We start from the raw sequence: 12,768 nt of genomic DNA, 5'->3' as shown, positions 1-12,768 counted from the left end.
GAAGGATTTAAGTTCATAGGTATGGTCATACCACAGAAATAATGACAGTTTAACTCCCATGAAAAGAAATTCTTCTACAATATGTTCATGAAGGATTTAAGTTCATAGGTATATGGTCATACCATAGAAATAATGACAGTTTAACTCCCATGAAAATAAATTCTTCTACAAAGTGCGGAAATCGATTAATTTTCTTGTCCATCTTATAGTCTTAACTTTGTAATTAGTTAATTAATTTGTAATTAAATGTGTATAAACTAGAGAGTATGTAAATGTCTTGGAACCAGTACTTGAAGGTCACAAACAGATTGAATTCTTGTCCCAAGATTATGATTTTTTGTTGAAAGAATTGTAAATTAGGATTACACACTCAATGTAGAGTTGTCTTAATGACCAGAGAGTATCATGGTCCACAACAAAGACTATAGTAATGTCTGTTGGTCAGTGGGGGGTCGGGTTGGCAGAGTAGCTATAATGACTCTTTTGAATTGCTATAGAGAAACATATGTTTCTTATGAGTAATAATAATTAATATGACTTCTACTAATTATTATTTAGAGGAGTTTTGCATATTTGTATTTTTCTGTGGTTTTTTTTTTCACTTTAGATGTATGAGTGGTAGGGAAAGAAATGAAATACAAAAAGTAATATTATCCCTAGCCTCACTCCTAGATCTGCAGTACAATGAAGTAATCTTGCCAATTCTATGTGTATAAGATTTCGTGCACTGTCTGTGATGTGTACAACAGTTCCTAGTTTCATGCGGAGTAACGGAGTAATGATCGCATCTGTTTCAGCACACCACAACAACATCAACACCAGATGGATCTGCTTATGGTCACTGTTGATTAGTTCATTAATACTTCCAAGTTGGTTAATCAATGATGGGATTATCCTGTTGCTTGTTCAACCAATTTCATTAATATTACATGTGCAGTAATATTTTGTACACTCACTAGAAATAAACAGTTATACAGGATGTGAACTGTGTACTATACATGACCTGGTCATTGTATACAATATTTCTGTAGGGTTGGAATGATGTGCAGCTGAATATGAAAGTAACTGATTTTGATGGATATTATTAGTTTTCATATTCAGGTGAATGAAATATTTTACATCAGATGACCTTGGACTGACCTTGACTGAAATTCTTTTCAAACCTCAGATTCAGGCCTGTGTGGATATATGTCACAGTCCAGCATTCTTAATTTTACACATGACCATTTTGTACAGTAGGTGGTTTACATGTAAGGGTATCAAACTGTATTGGATGTGCTTCTATTTTTAGCCTAACGGCAATAGTCACTCTGATGGACATGGTCTGGTTACCATCAGGATGAGGCCTGACGATGAAGGAAGGTTTGGATTCAATGTCAAGGTCAGTATAGTTATAAATAGAAAAGAAATGGGGCAAATAGATGTAACATTGAATGAAATCTGATTTGTAATTTTGTTGTTTTAAAAAACAAAGCTGTTGATTTCCTGTGTACGGGAAGTAGTGATATTCATATTGCCTTCAAGCAGTCCTATTTGTCTGCTCTCTGTGATTTATATCTAAATATGTCCTTCCATGTACACTGAAATATTGATAAAACTCCACACTGACAAGTTTGTGTCCAATATTGGAAATGGCCCCAATACTGGAAACAGCTTTAAATTTGCTAAAGGGATGTTTTGTTTTGTTTTTTCTTTCTATGACTTATCTAAATCTTTTTCCATTCACTGCTTTTTTACATCCAATATCCCCAGTATAAATATGCTATTTCTGGGTTATATCCACGACAGTTGTAGTTTGATAGTAAAATTTAAACTGAATGATTTATGTGCACATATGTTATTAAGTAATGTAGAAGGAAAGGTGTAGAATTCAGCAGCAGACGAGCTTGATACGAGTAAAATTGAATATTTCTAGAGGAATACGAGTGAAATAAGGAAAACATTGAATATTTCTAGAGGAAGATTATGAGTAAAATAAGGAAAAAATTGAATATTTCTAGAGGAATATGAGTAAAATAAGGAAAACATTGAATATTTCTTGAGCTTGATACAAGTAAAATAAGGAAAACATTGAATATTTCTCGAGCTTGATAAGAGTAAAATAAGGAAAAAATTGAATATTTCTAGAGGAATATAGATTACTCAACTGGTAGACTGACCGAAGGAATCGAACCCACTCCTTTTTCCATCCGAAAGTGCACCTTTACACCTGTTTACGGTTACAATTTAAATTTTTAACAGAATCACAACAGATTCTGCCTTGTGTGTAGAGACTTACATAGTATGTAAATCGTATGCTTGTTTAAGATATTCAGTCATTACTTCTTGTTTTCTTTGGCACTTAATAGAGAGTATTTGTATACAAGAAATGTATGATGGTTGCTTAAATTTCCTAGAGTACTTCATCAACATTTTTTTTTTTGGTTAAGCAAGGGCAGATGATGTAATTATGATAACTGGATTTTGATCTCAAGCTTAAAAAAGAATATGGTCGGGGATCGAAAAATAGGGTAGGCAAAGGAAAATCAAAAGAAACACAGAACTTTTTATATCATCTCATGGAAAACTGAAATCTCACGGACAGCTGTTTAATCTTACTGACAAAATGTCAAATATTACTGACAAATGTTAGATCTTATTGACAACTGTCAAATATTACTGACAGATGTTAAATCTTGCTGACAACTGTCAAATATTACTGACAGATGTTAAATCATATAGAAATTGTAAGATAGAAAATGGGTAGAAGGATCACAGGCAAACAAATCAATGATGTAAACCTAATGCATTGTACAATGTTCTTGTAGGGAGGAGCAGACCAAGGCATGCCCATTATTGTATCTAGGGTGGCCCCAGGGACACCAGCCGACATAGCCATCCCACGCCTCAATGAGGGCGACCAAGTGCTATTTATAAATGGACGCGATGTGTCCCAGCATACCCACGAACAGGTATTGCAATTAAGTTCGAAGATCAGGTACAGCTCAAATATGTAAAAATGGGAAATGGAAATTGGAGAGTGTAATATAAATTGTGAATTTTGTAAAGCAAAATTATTAAGGAAATAATTCGTCAAACTTTGAAAGTTTTGAGTGTATGCTAGAGTGTAGGTAAAAGACACATTTTCTGTTAATTAACCCGAAACCAGACATATTAAAATGTGTAAACTATGTGACCATTTTAATGAAATTAAAGACAGTCTGTTAGGAAATTAAATGATAAAGTCGATTACTGAATATGAATAATACGAGTATGCAGTTTGGGGTGACTCAGGTGAGCGATGTGGCCCAATGGGCCTCTTGTTTTTTTATGTTAAACACTCAAAAAGCAACAAAACTAAAAAATTCCAATGAAGTTTATAAACTTGTCATATCTATTGCATATCATGGTACATATGATGTGTGGCAGGTATGATGATATGTTATGGTACATGTATTTTTCACGGGACTGAAATCTTACCCCCGACATATTTAAATTCCAGGTTGTGATGTTTATCCGTGCTTCACGGGAAACCCATTCAGGAGAACTAGTGCTTATAGTTAGGCCCAATGGTAAGATGTCCACCACGTCTTTACAATGAGCAAACTGAATTAAACTAAACAAAATCCAAATTTGAAATGCATGCTGTATGTATTGAAGCAATGTTTAAGGTAACTGACTAAACATAACATTTTCAGTATATGTTGGAGAAGAAGGGCCCCCCGAGGAACCCAATTTGGAGTATTTACCAGAAAATTACCAGATCATTGCACCCCAGGGAACCGGGACCAATGCCCTGGAGGCCTCGCTGATGTTACTACAGGAGAGTCTGGACAGTGGAGCAGCTCTGGCACAGTTTGAGGTAGGGGTCAAACAAAGGTTAAAGTCACAAGTGAGATATTGTGTAATTATTTGCTTTCATGGGGTTTTCGTGGATTTTGTTGGTATCTCTTAACGATTTTTCAAACCATAACGAAATACACAACAAAACTGCAAAATCTATATGATCCACTATGTCATTGACTCCATTTGTTTTGCAGCAACTTTACAGAAAAAAGCCAGGCATGACGATGAATGCTGCCCGATTGGACATCAACATCGCTAAAAATCGCTACAGGGACATCTCGCCATGTAAGGCTTTTTACAACTATGCATTTTGATCAAGGAGGACAGGAATACATTTTTTGTCAGATTCCTACTTACTACTTACCTGACCCTGTGTTTACTTAGTGACACGTACCCCTACTTACTACTTACCTGACCCTGTGTTTACTTAGTGACACGTACCCCTACTTACTACTTACCTGACCCTGTGTTTACTTAGTGACACGTACCCCTACTTACTACTTACCTGACCCTGTGTTTACTTAGTGACACATACCCCTACCTACTACTTACCTGACCCTGTGTTTACTTAGTGACACGTACCCCTACCTACTACTTACCTGACCCTGTGTTTACTTAGTGATACATACCCGTACTTACTACTTACCTGACCCTGTGTTTACTTAGTGATACATACCCCTACTTACTACTTACCTGACCCCATGTTTACTTAGTGACACGTACCCCTACTTACTACTTACCTGACCCTGTGTTTACTTAGTGATACATACCCCTACTTACTACTTACCTGACCCTGTGTTTACTTAGTGACACGTACCCCTACTTACTACTTACCTGACCCTGTGTTTACTTAGTGACATGTACCCCTACTTACTACTTACCTGACCCTGTGTTTACTTAGTGACACGTACCCCTACTTACTACTTACCTGACCCTGTGTTTACTTAGTGACATGTACCCCGAGCTGACAGTGAATTATATATTTATCTTTTAACAATTTTTAAATCTTTTTGTCAAAAATATTTTAGACAGTACATATGAATTAAATCTGGTTCGTAATTCAGTTTTACTGATAAATGATAGATTTACAGTAAGTCAAGTTATTAAATGAATTAGTTATGTTAAAATAATATCCAAAATAAATGATATACACTTCAGATAAAATAAAATTATTAAATATGTAAATACTCAAACTATGCATAATCTTAGAAAAAATAGATATGATATATCCAGACAATGATAATCATCATAATTGGAGTTGTTTAAAAAGTGCTACATTACAGTCACGGGTCCCTAGAGATGACCTTAAAAACGGATGTCCCGTGTCACAGTAGGTGTGGTACGTTAAAGAACCCTCACTACTCAATGGCCATAAGCGCCGAGCATAGGCCTAAATTTGAAGCCCTTCACCGGTCTTGGTGACATCTCCATATGAGTGAATAATTCTCGAGAGAGACGTTAAACAAGTTAGATACAATCAATCAATACACAGTTCAGAAAAATATCTTTTTAAGACTCGCTTATAAGTCGGACATAGAGTTTTGAGCAAAAATTTACCTCCACAGAATCTTACTTATAAAGGAGTATATACAGTAGAACCCACTAAAAAGTAGTGGAAGTCAAGAACGACTCTGTCTCATAAGTGTGCACTGCAGGGACTGGGGAAGTTCTACAGGTTTTCAGCATAGAATTGAATGTACACAAACAAGAGCACTGCAGAAAGCAGAGCATGAAAGCCTCGGTTAGTCACTCGAGTAAACAAGTTTTTATGAAGTCCTTTGAAAAAAAACAACCCCAAAACAACTCCTCTTTTGTTAGGAAATATTCCGGTGGACGTACGTGTCTGCAGCAGGAATGAAATTAAAGCTCTGAATGTAACACACGTCTTGTATTTCAGATGACCAGACCCGAGTGATCCTGAAGGAGCAGAATGTCTCGGGCGGGGATTACATCAACGCCAACTATGTTAACGTAAGTCAGTCACAGAAATTCCTAATTCCAGTGGCCATTTTGATATGGAAGGTTTCACATCATTGATGACATTTCATGTTGTGTGGTTGGTTGGAGATGTTGTAAATTTTATTTGTCTCTGCTCTCAGGCATGATAAGAGTAGGGTCTGCTGCTGTCATCAAGATTTCTTTAATTTTTCACATCGGGGTGGGGGGGATGGTGGTTTACGGGAGTTACCCCTGAAAGTCTCCGAGTATCTTGTCCCAAATTTGTATACACAGATGTCTCTTGTTTCAGATGGAAATTCCAGGGAGTGGGATTGTGAACAGATACATCGCTGCTCAAGGGCCGCTTCCAAAAACTTGTACAGACTTCTGGCAGATGGTGTGGGAACAACATTCATCATTAGTAGTTATGTTAACTACCAAGGTGGAGAAAGGTCGCGTTAAGTGTCACCAGTACTGGCCGGAAATGTACGAGACGATGGACTACGGCTTGTTACAAATCACCTGTGTGAAAGAGGAGGAAACCCCGTCATTCGCTTTTAGGGAATTTAATTTAACACATGTAGAGGTGAGCAGGTTTTTGTGGGATCCCTGTGATACCAAACAAATTGTTTTCAATTGTCTGGAGATGATAAAAATACCGTAGAAATGGAATTTTTAGTGATACACAAATTTAGCGATATTTGTTTTTCTTTAGCGAGAGCTAATTTTAGCGACTTTATCATTCCCAGAAAGAAAACTATTACCTCCGATGTGGAATAAATTGTTAGTGATATTCAGTTTTGGTGATCTCATCACTCTCGCTAATAATGCCAAAATTAAATCCTCGCTAAAAATTTTGCTTAGGTGAATGTCATGAATAAAAAATATGTAATGAATTGTTTGGATAAGAATTCTCCTGTTGCTTGTAAACATTAACAGAGTGAAAAGTTATTTTTATGACAGAATGATGATGTGGCAAACTTCATAGATTTCAATTTTTGCAAACTGTCCATTATATAACAATATTTGAATTTGTATCTGCAGACAAGTGAAGAACGGCACATATCACACATGCAGTACATAGCTTGGCCAGACCACAATGTCCCGGACGACCCTGCCGATTTCTTGGAATTTGTTCTTAAAGTCCGCCAGCGAAGAATGGGTATGGTGGAGCCCACTGTGGTCCATTGTAGGTATGTATATAGACTAGCCCCTGAAGCGAAGCAGATTTAATCAGAAACTCCTGATTATGAGGACTACGTTCTCATGATTTATTTTTATTTTCATCTCGACTGAGCAAGTGAGGCTTTTCTGATCAAGTCTGTCCATCTGTCCGGTTGTAAACTATAACATTTTCAACCTCTTCTCTAAAACCACTGGGACAATTTCCATGTTCCTTTCCAAAAGGAGATAATGTAGAAAAAGTAAAAATAGGGTGGGTTCATTTAAAAAAAAAAATCATGCACCACCACTTAACTAAAAAAAAATGAAACTTATAAGAAACTTTCCTGACAAAGTTAAGATTCTAATTTGTTCGAATTATAACCCCAGGAGATAGGATGGGGCCACAATAGGCCACAATAGGGGATCAAAGTTTTACATTTGAATATAAAGGAAATAATTTTTTAAAAACCATTCTAAAGAAGAGGAAGGCTTTGGTTAGGTAATATGCAAGTATCCTTGGGTGGTGCAGATTCAAATTTCTTCAAATCATGATCCCAAGGGGTAAAAGAGACAGTAGGGAAACAAACGTACACGAGAACACAGTAGAGGCAAAACAGACCTGTTTGTTTTTCACGTTCCTGCGATGGGGAAAATCCAATAATTTACAGGTATCTCGGGTAAACAGTTTTCCCATCTTGGAATGATTATCAGTTACCTGTTCCCAATACAGTAACGCATGTTGAAAATTCGGATCAGCTTTTGTACCGCAAGTTAATTTCCTCCAATTTTATTGCTGAATGAAAAAGATCAATCAGGGTATAAAAGAAAAAAATTTACATGGGAATAAAGAGGATTAAAAACAGTTTTGAAATCTGAAGAAAAGCAGGGCCAAGGTGACTCAGCTGAGCATTGGGGCTCTTGGGCCTCGTATAATGATTGTCTTGGGCCTCCTAAAATAATTGTATTGTAAAGAAATATAACCTGATGCAGTAGATGTGGTTTTGACAGTGTTCTGCAGAGGTAGTGTGGTTCAAGATTAGACATGGTCATTATTTTCAATAGAAATGTTTGAAAGAGTAATTCATCACATTTTTAGAGTGATTTGTTTGATTGATTTTTTTTTTAAGGTCTTTTCTATTTTCCAATAAATAATGATGAAACTTTAAAATATTGTATTAAACAGAACTGGTTTGCATTGTATTTGTTTCGTTTCACAAAAAGCAACTTTTTTTTGTTTTGTTTTTTCAGTGCGGGTATTGGTAGAACTGGAGTATTAATTACCATGGAGACTGCAATGTGTCTAATCGAAGCCAACCAGCCCGTGTATCCCCTGTCTATAGTCCGCCAAATGAGGGACCAAAGAGCCATGCTTATACAAACAGCTGTACGTATAGACACATTCAATTTTGAAAATATTATACCAAGGACAGAGAAATCAATTTTTACAAAAACCTTGCAACTAGTTTTTTTTTTTTTTTTTTTTTTTAGTCAATTTTCAAAAATAAATGTCAATGCTTTCTTGATTAAAGATTATTTATTACAATATTGGAATAGTGACTAAATTTTAATTTCCCCCAGTTTTTAATTTACTCATTCAGATGAGGAAAAATACTCCAGATTACAGAATATTTATTTACATATCGTTTGGAGGATATTCACATTCTATAATATGTACAGTTATTATGAAACTGGTCAAATTTATTGCGAAAATTCTTTGTCTTGCAGACACAGTACAAATTTGTGTGTGAAGCTATCCTGAAAGTATATAATGGTATGTTGAAGCACATTTTAATAGTAAGTTACAACACATTTTAATAGTAAGTTACAGCTCAATTTAATTCTAAGTTACAACACAATTTAATTGTAAGTTACAGCACATTTTAATAGTAAGTTGCAGCACAATTTAATTGTAAGTTACAGCACATTTTAATTGTAAGTTACAGCACATTTTAATAGTAAACAATAGCACATTTTGATAGTAACAGCACAATTTGATAGTTATAGCACATTATGGTAGTATTAAAATGGCAATTGGTGTATAACAATTTTTTTAAAGCATTAATCCAGAAAAATGAGACTATACACACAGAAATAATTGACTGCAATTAAGATGATGAGAAATTATAGTCAGATATTTTCTTAAGAAAGTGTTGATCTGTTGACGTGTTAAATTTCAGTGAATGTGACATTAGTGATTTTGTCTATTGTACTTTACAGAAGAACTTGTGAAACCTTTAGAAGACTACCAAAGGTGAAATTTGAAGATGGATATTTCTTTCTGGAAATCTGAACAACTTAATCCAATACAACAAAGAAAAATGGAGAAGTCCTGCTCGACCCCAAGAGAGAGATTCTGCTTGGAGAGAAATCCACTCTCAGTGTGGGATAATCTATTTTCAACTATGTTGAGAGAAAAATCCATTTTCCACTTGCAGACCTAGGTGGCACAGAGACCGTCGGTGTCTGTGATCCAGGGTCACTGCACCTGGCTGGTCCTGTGGAATGTGCTCTCTGTGTATGGAACGCTTCAAACTCCTTAATGTGTGTGGTTGTGTCAGGGGAACATGGATAGCATTTGTGAAGCATTTCCACCTGCCCTTTGTGAAAGAAACAAAATGGAAAAGATAGTGACTTTTTCGTTCTTCAGCTAGGGCAGACGTGGGGTATTTTAATTGCATATCTTGTGTTAAGTTATTACATTATTATTTCTCATTGTTAAATCCACTGGTTTTACCTAAGCATTTTAAAGTATTTTTTTTTCTTTGTTGTTGAATGAGAGGGATGGTGTTAGTTATAATCTGTGTTTCCCATGGTTTATTTCTACTGTCAATGGAATAAGCATTCATTTGTGCTAAAGTTTGTAATCGTGTATGGTTGGCTGTTGTTTATTTCTAACGGAGTTTGAAAGTCTCATGGTTTTATCTGACGTCAGCCTGTGCATGTATCACTCTGGTGTCAGTGTTTTCAACAGCGTTTAAAACTGACTTCAATTTGAAAACCTTTTGTTTTAAGTTTTTGTTTAAAAAATTTGCAAATCTTTTGTTTTAAGTTTTGTTTAAAGGTAAAGCATGTCTCATTTATTAGCTCTCCTCAGTACTGGTTAGGAAATTTTTAAAAGTGACATTGACAAAAAAATTCCATTGAAGTTAATATACACTTAGAGATCACCAAAAATATATAACAGCTGTGGAGAAAACGCATGGTATTCTCACATTTTACGGAACTACCTCAGGAAGCGAAGCAGTGGATAGCTGTGGCAGTACATTTAGTCTGTTATTTTGGTCTCGAACAAAAAGAGAATATGTGACTTAAGACATCAAAGTTACTCTCGGAACTAAATTTGCATGCTCATTTATTTAGTAAATTCACTGACAATCAGTAGTATCCAATTTGTTAAGTGTTGAATTCACAGTCTATTAAATTCCTCGTTAGATTGGTGTCTTCAGTTTTATTTATTATTATTTAGCTGGCTTGACCCGTTGCCTTGAATACTGTAAGTGATTGTTGTTTTAAAAACTGTTCCCCTTTTCGTGTTAATTTATCAGTTTTCAGATTTTGTTTATTTTACATTCCATGTGCTTTTGTGATTATTTTATAATTTATTTTTCTTTATATTATATTTTTGTGTTGTAATTATGCAGTAGAGTTGGAAGAAGGAAAATATAACATGCATTACACTTATTGTTAAACTTTTAAAACACAATTGGAGTTTTTTCCCTTTTCACTCAATTAACCATGTAGAATGCGAGCACAGTTATCAAAGATGTATACTGTTTTTAAAGTGAAATATTCAGTGAATGTCATAACCAGATATTAAAATTCAGATTTAAGGTTCAGCTATCACAGAGTTTCTATGTATTCATTTGGATCTTATGCATTGTATAAAAAAGGGACACTTTTGCAATGTTAGGGGAATGAAAAAAGGACTATATGCAAAAAGGACTTACACCTCTCCCCTCCCACCCACTCACTCCTCATAAGAAATATAAATTGAAAATTGTTGTTGTGTAAAGCTAGATTGCGTTTAAAGGGGGGAAATCGATGTCAAAAGCAAAACCATGCCATAGGCAAACATTTTATGTTTATATTTTGTCAATGATGTCGCATAGTTGACCCCTCTTCTCCTGTAATTGCTCAAACACTAGACAAAAATCTGACTTTTTCCTGATTTTCTTTTTTAAAAATAAAGACTGTCAGCATTTTCCACCTCCAATTTCCTCTAGAACACATGATAATGAGCAATCGATGTTACCTATTTAAAAAATAAACAACTTGAAATACCATATTTCCTCTCGGAATTCTCAAATTTGTTGATCCCTGTAAGTGGTCTCTGACCAACTTTAATTTAGGGCAAGGACCGACCAATGCTGCATATAGTTCTTTGAGGTTCTTCACAAAGTGATGCCTGTATGTGCATTTAAAATTTTGTTTTCAGAGGAACTTACAGAAATATTATTACACCCTTGTAGTTTACACAAGTATTTGATAGGAGTATGTATTCCAAGCAAAAGATGCAGCTTTTGTACTGCAGTTGATGAAGTATTGGATCTGACAGAGATTGAATACCAATTAATTACAAACGCTGCTGTATTTGTTATTTGGAATTTTTTTTTTCTTGGATAATTTCTGAAAGTGTTTGTGTGTGCGTATGCGTGCGTGCGTGTGTATGTGTGTGTGTGTGACAAAAGACATGCTAACACAATTCCCTTCTGTTTTGCATGATAAATGCTAATATTATGTAAATATATGTGTACTATTGTCTGGAAGGAGTTTACAGCAGAAAGAGTTTTTTCTGGGCAATACATAATAAAAAATTTTAATATAAAAAACAATAGTTCTGTTATTATTCCAACTAGTGGTATAAATACTACACGACGCAAACTTGTCAGCGGAAGTAGATAACAAGTAAATATTATGACGTATTCCCTCGATACACATTTTTTTCATTATGACGTCATAATGCGTGAAGTGCACTGCGGTATATCGAGAGTTATCTCCCTGTTGTTGCAAACCTGAAAAGGGGGGTTAGATGAGAATTGTCAGTGAAGAATTAAGGAGGGTAGATATGAGAATTGTCAGTGAAGAATTAAGAGATATTTACTTGACTTTTGGTGCATTGCTTTGCCATAACAAGTTCAAGTTCGATTGCCATCTCGGTCCGTTGATTTTTTCACTTAATTATGGCCCTTGGACTTAGAAATTTGATTACTTTGTTTTTTAAGTCACCTGCGTTTACCTCATTTCATCACATGTTACGCCTCATGCCTAAACATTTTTTGGGGGGTCCCTGTTTCTCAAACTTGTAAACAGAGAACACAATTCTTTAAGATTTGAAAAAAGTATTAAATTGTATTTTAAGAAATAAGTATCGACAGTCGGGAAAACGACAGATATTTCCGACTAGACGTATAGTGCATCAGGGCAAATCTAGTCGAAAATTGAAATATTTTAGCCACATTATTAAATATGGTACATCAACTTTAACCCTTGACATATAGACCTTCATGAAATGGCTGTCGGATGATAAGCGTGTTGTCGCTGTGACACAGTAATCGATGGATAACGCATGATAGGGGAAGCGCTTGCTGATTTCACATTAAAATGATGGATATAATAGATTATGTACATAGTACTTCATTGTTATTTGTATTTGACATATTCTTGCATTGACTGTTATAATTTATCGGCATTTCACTGCAGATTTTCAGGATGAATTGATTGAATATTGTTTTATGTCCCTTTCGAAAATATTTCGTTCATATGGAGACGTCACCACTGCTGGTGAAGGGCTGCAAATTTTAGGCCTATGCCCGGCGCTTATGGACATTGAGCAGGAAGGGA

The 12,768-nt window shown here is 35.2% G+C and overlaps 1 protein-coding gene across 14 annotated transcripts in view; it reads left to right on the top strand.

Annotated features, from left to right (window-relative positions):
• Window positions 1-11,756, top strand: part of LOC125666021 (tyrosine-protein phosphatase non-receptor type 4-like) — an 88,712-nt gene extending 76,956 nt beyond the window's left edge. For 12 of the 14 annotated variants that reach the window (XM_056151289.1, XM_056151287.1, XM_056151282.1 and 9 more), the window contains 11 exons: window positions 1,292-1,381; window positions 2,808-2,951; window positions 3,482-3,551; window positions 3,678-3,841; window positions 4,020-4,110; window positions 5,723-5,796; window positions 6,074-6,349; window positions 6,808-6,956; window positions 8,176-8,311; window positions 8,653-8,698; window positions 9,145-11,756. In XM_056151289.1, coding sequence (XP_056007264.1) covers window positions 1,292-1,381; window positions 2,808-2,951; window positions 3,482-3,551; window positions 3,678-3,841; window positions 4,020-4,110; window positions 5,723-5,796; window positions 6,074-6,349; window positions 6,808-6,956; window positions 8,176-8,311; window positions 8,653-8,698; window positions 9,145-9,182 — 1,278 coding nt within the window. In that variant the 3' untranslated portion in view covers window positions 9,183-11,756. Of the gene's footprint in view, window positions 1-1,291; window positions 1,382-2,807; window positions 2,952-3,481; window positions 3,552-3,677; window positions 3,842-4,019; window positions 4,111-5,722; window positions 5,797-6,073; window positions 6,350-6,807; window positions 6,957-8,175; window positions 8,312-8,652; window positions 8,722-9,144 lie in introns of all 14 variants that reach the window. The other 2 variants (XM_056151281.1, XM_056151286.1) reach the window with 1 other exon arrangement.
• Window positions 11,757-12,768: the final 1,012 nt, after the last annotated feature.

Source organism: Ostrea edulis, chromosome 10, assembly GCF_947568905.1.
Source record: "Ostrea edulis chromosome 10, xbOstEdul1.1, whole genome shotgun sequence".
In the NCBI taxonomy this organism is placed as follows: Eukaryota; Metazoa; Mollusca; class Bivalvia; order Ostreida; family Ostreidae; genus Ostrea; species Ostrea edulis.
This window is presented reverse-complemented; position numbering and strand designations above follow the sequence as displayed.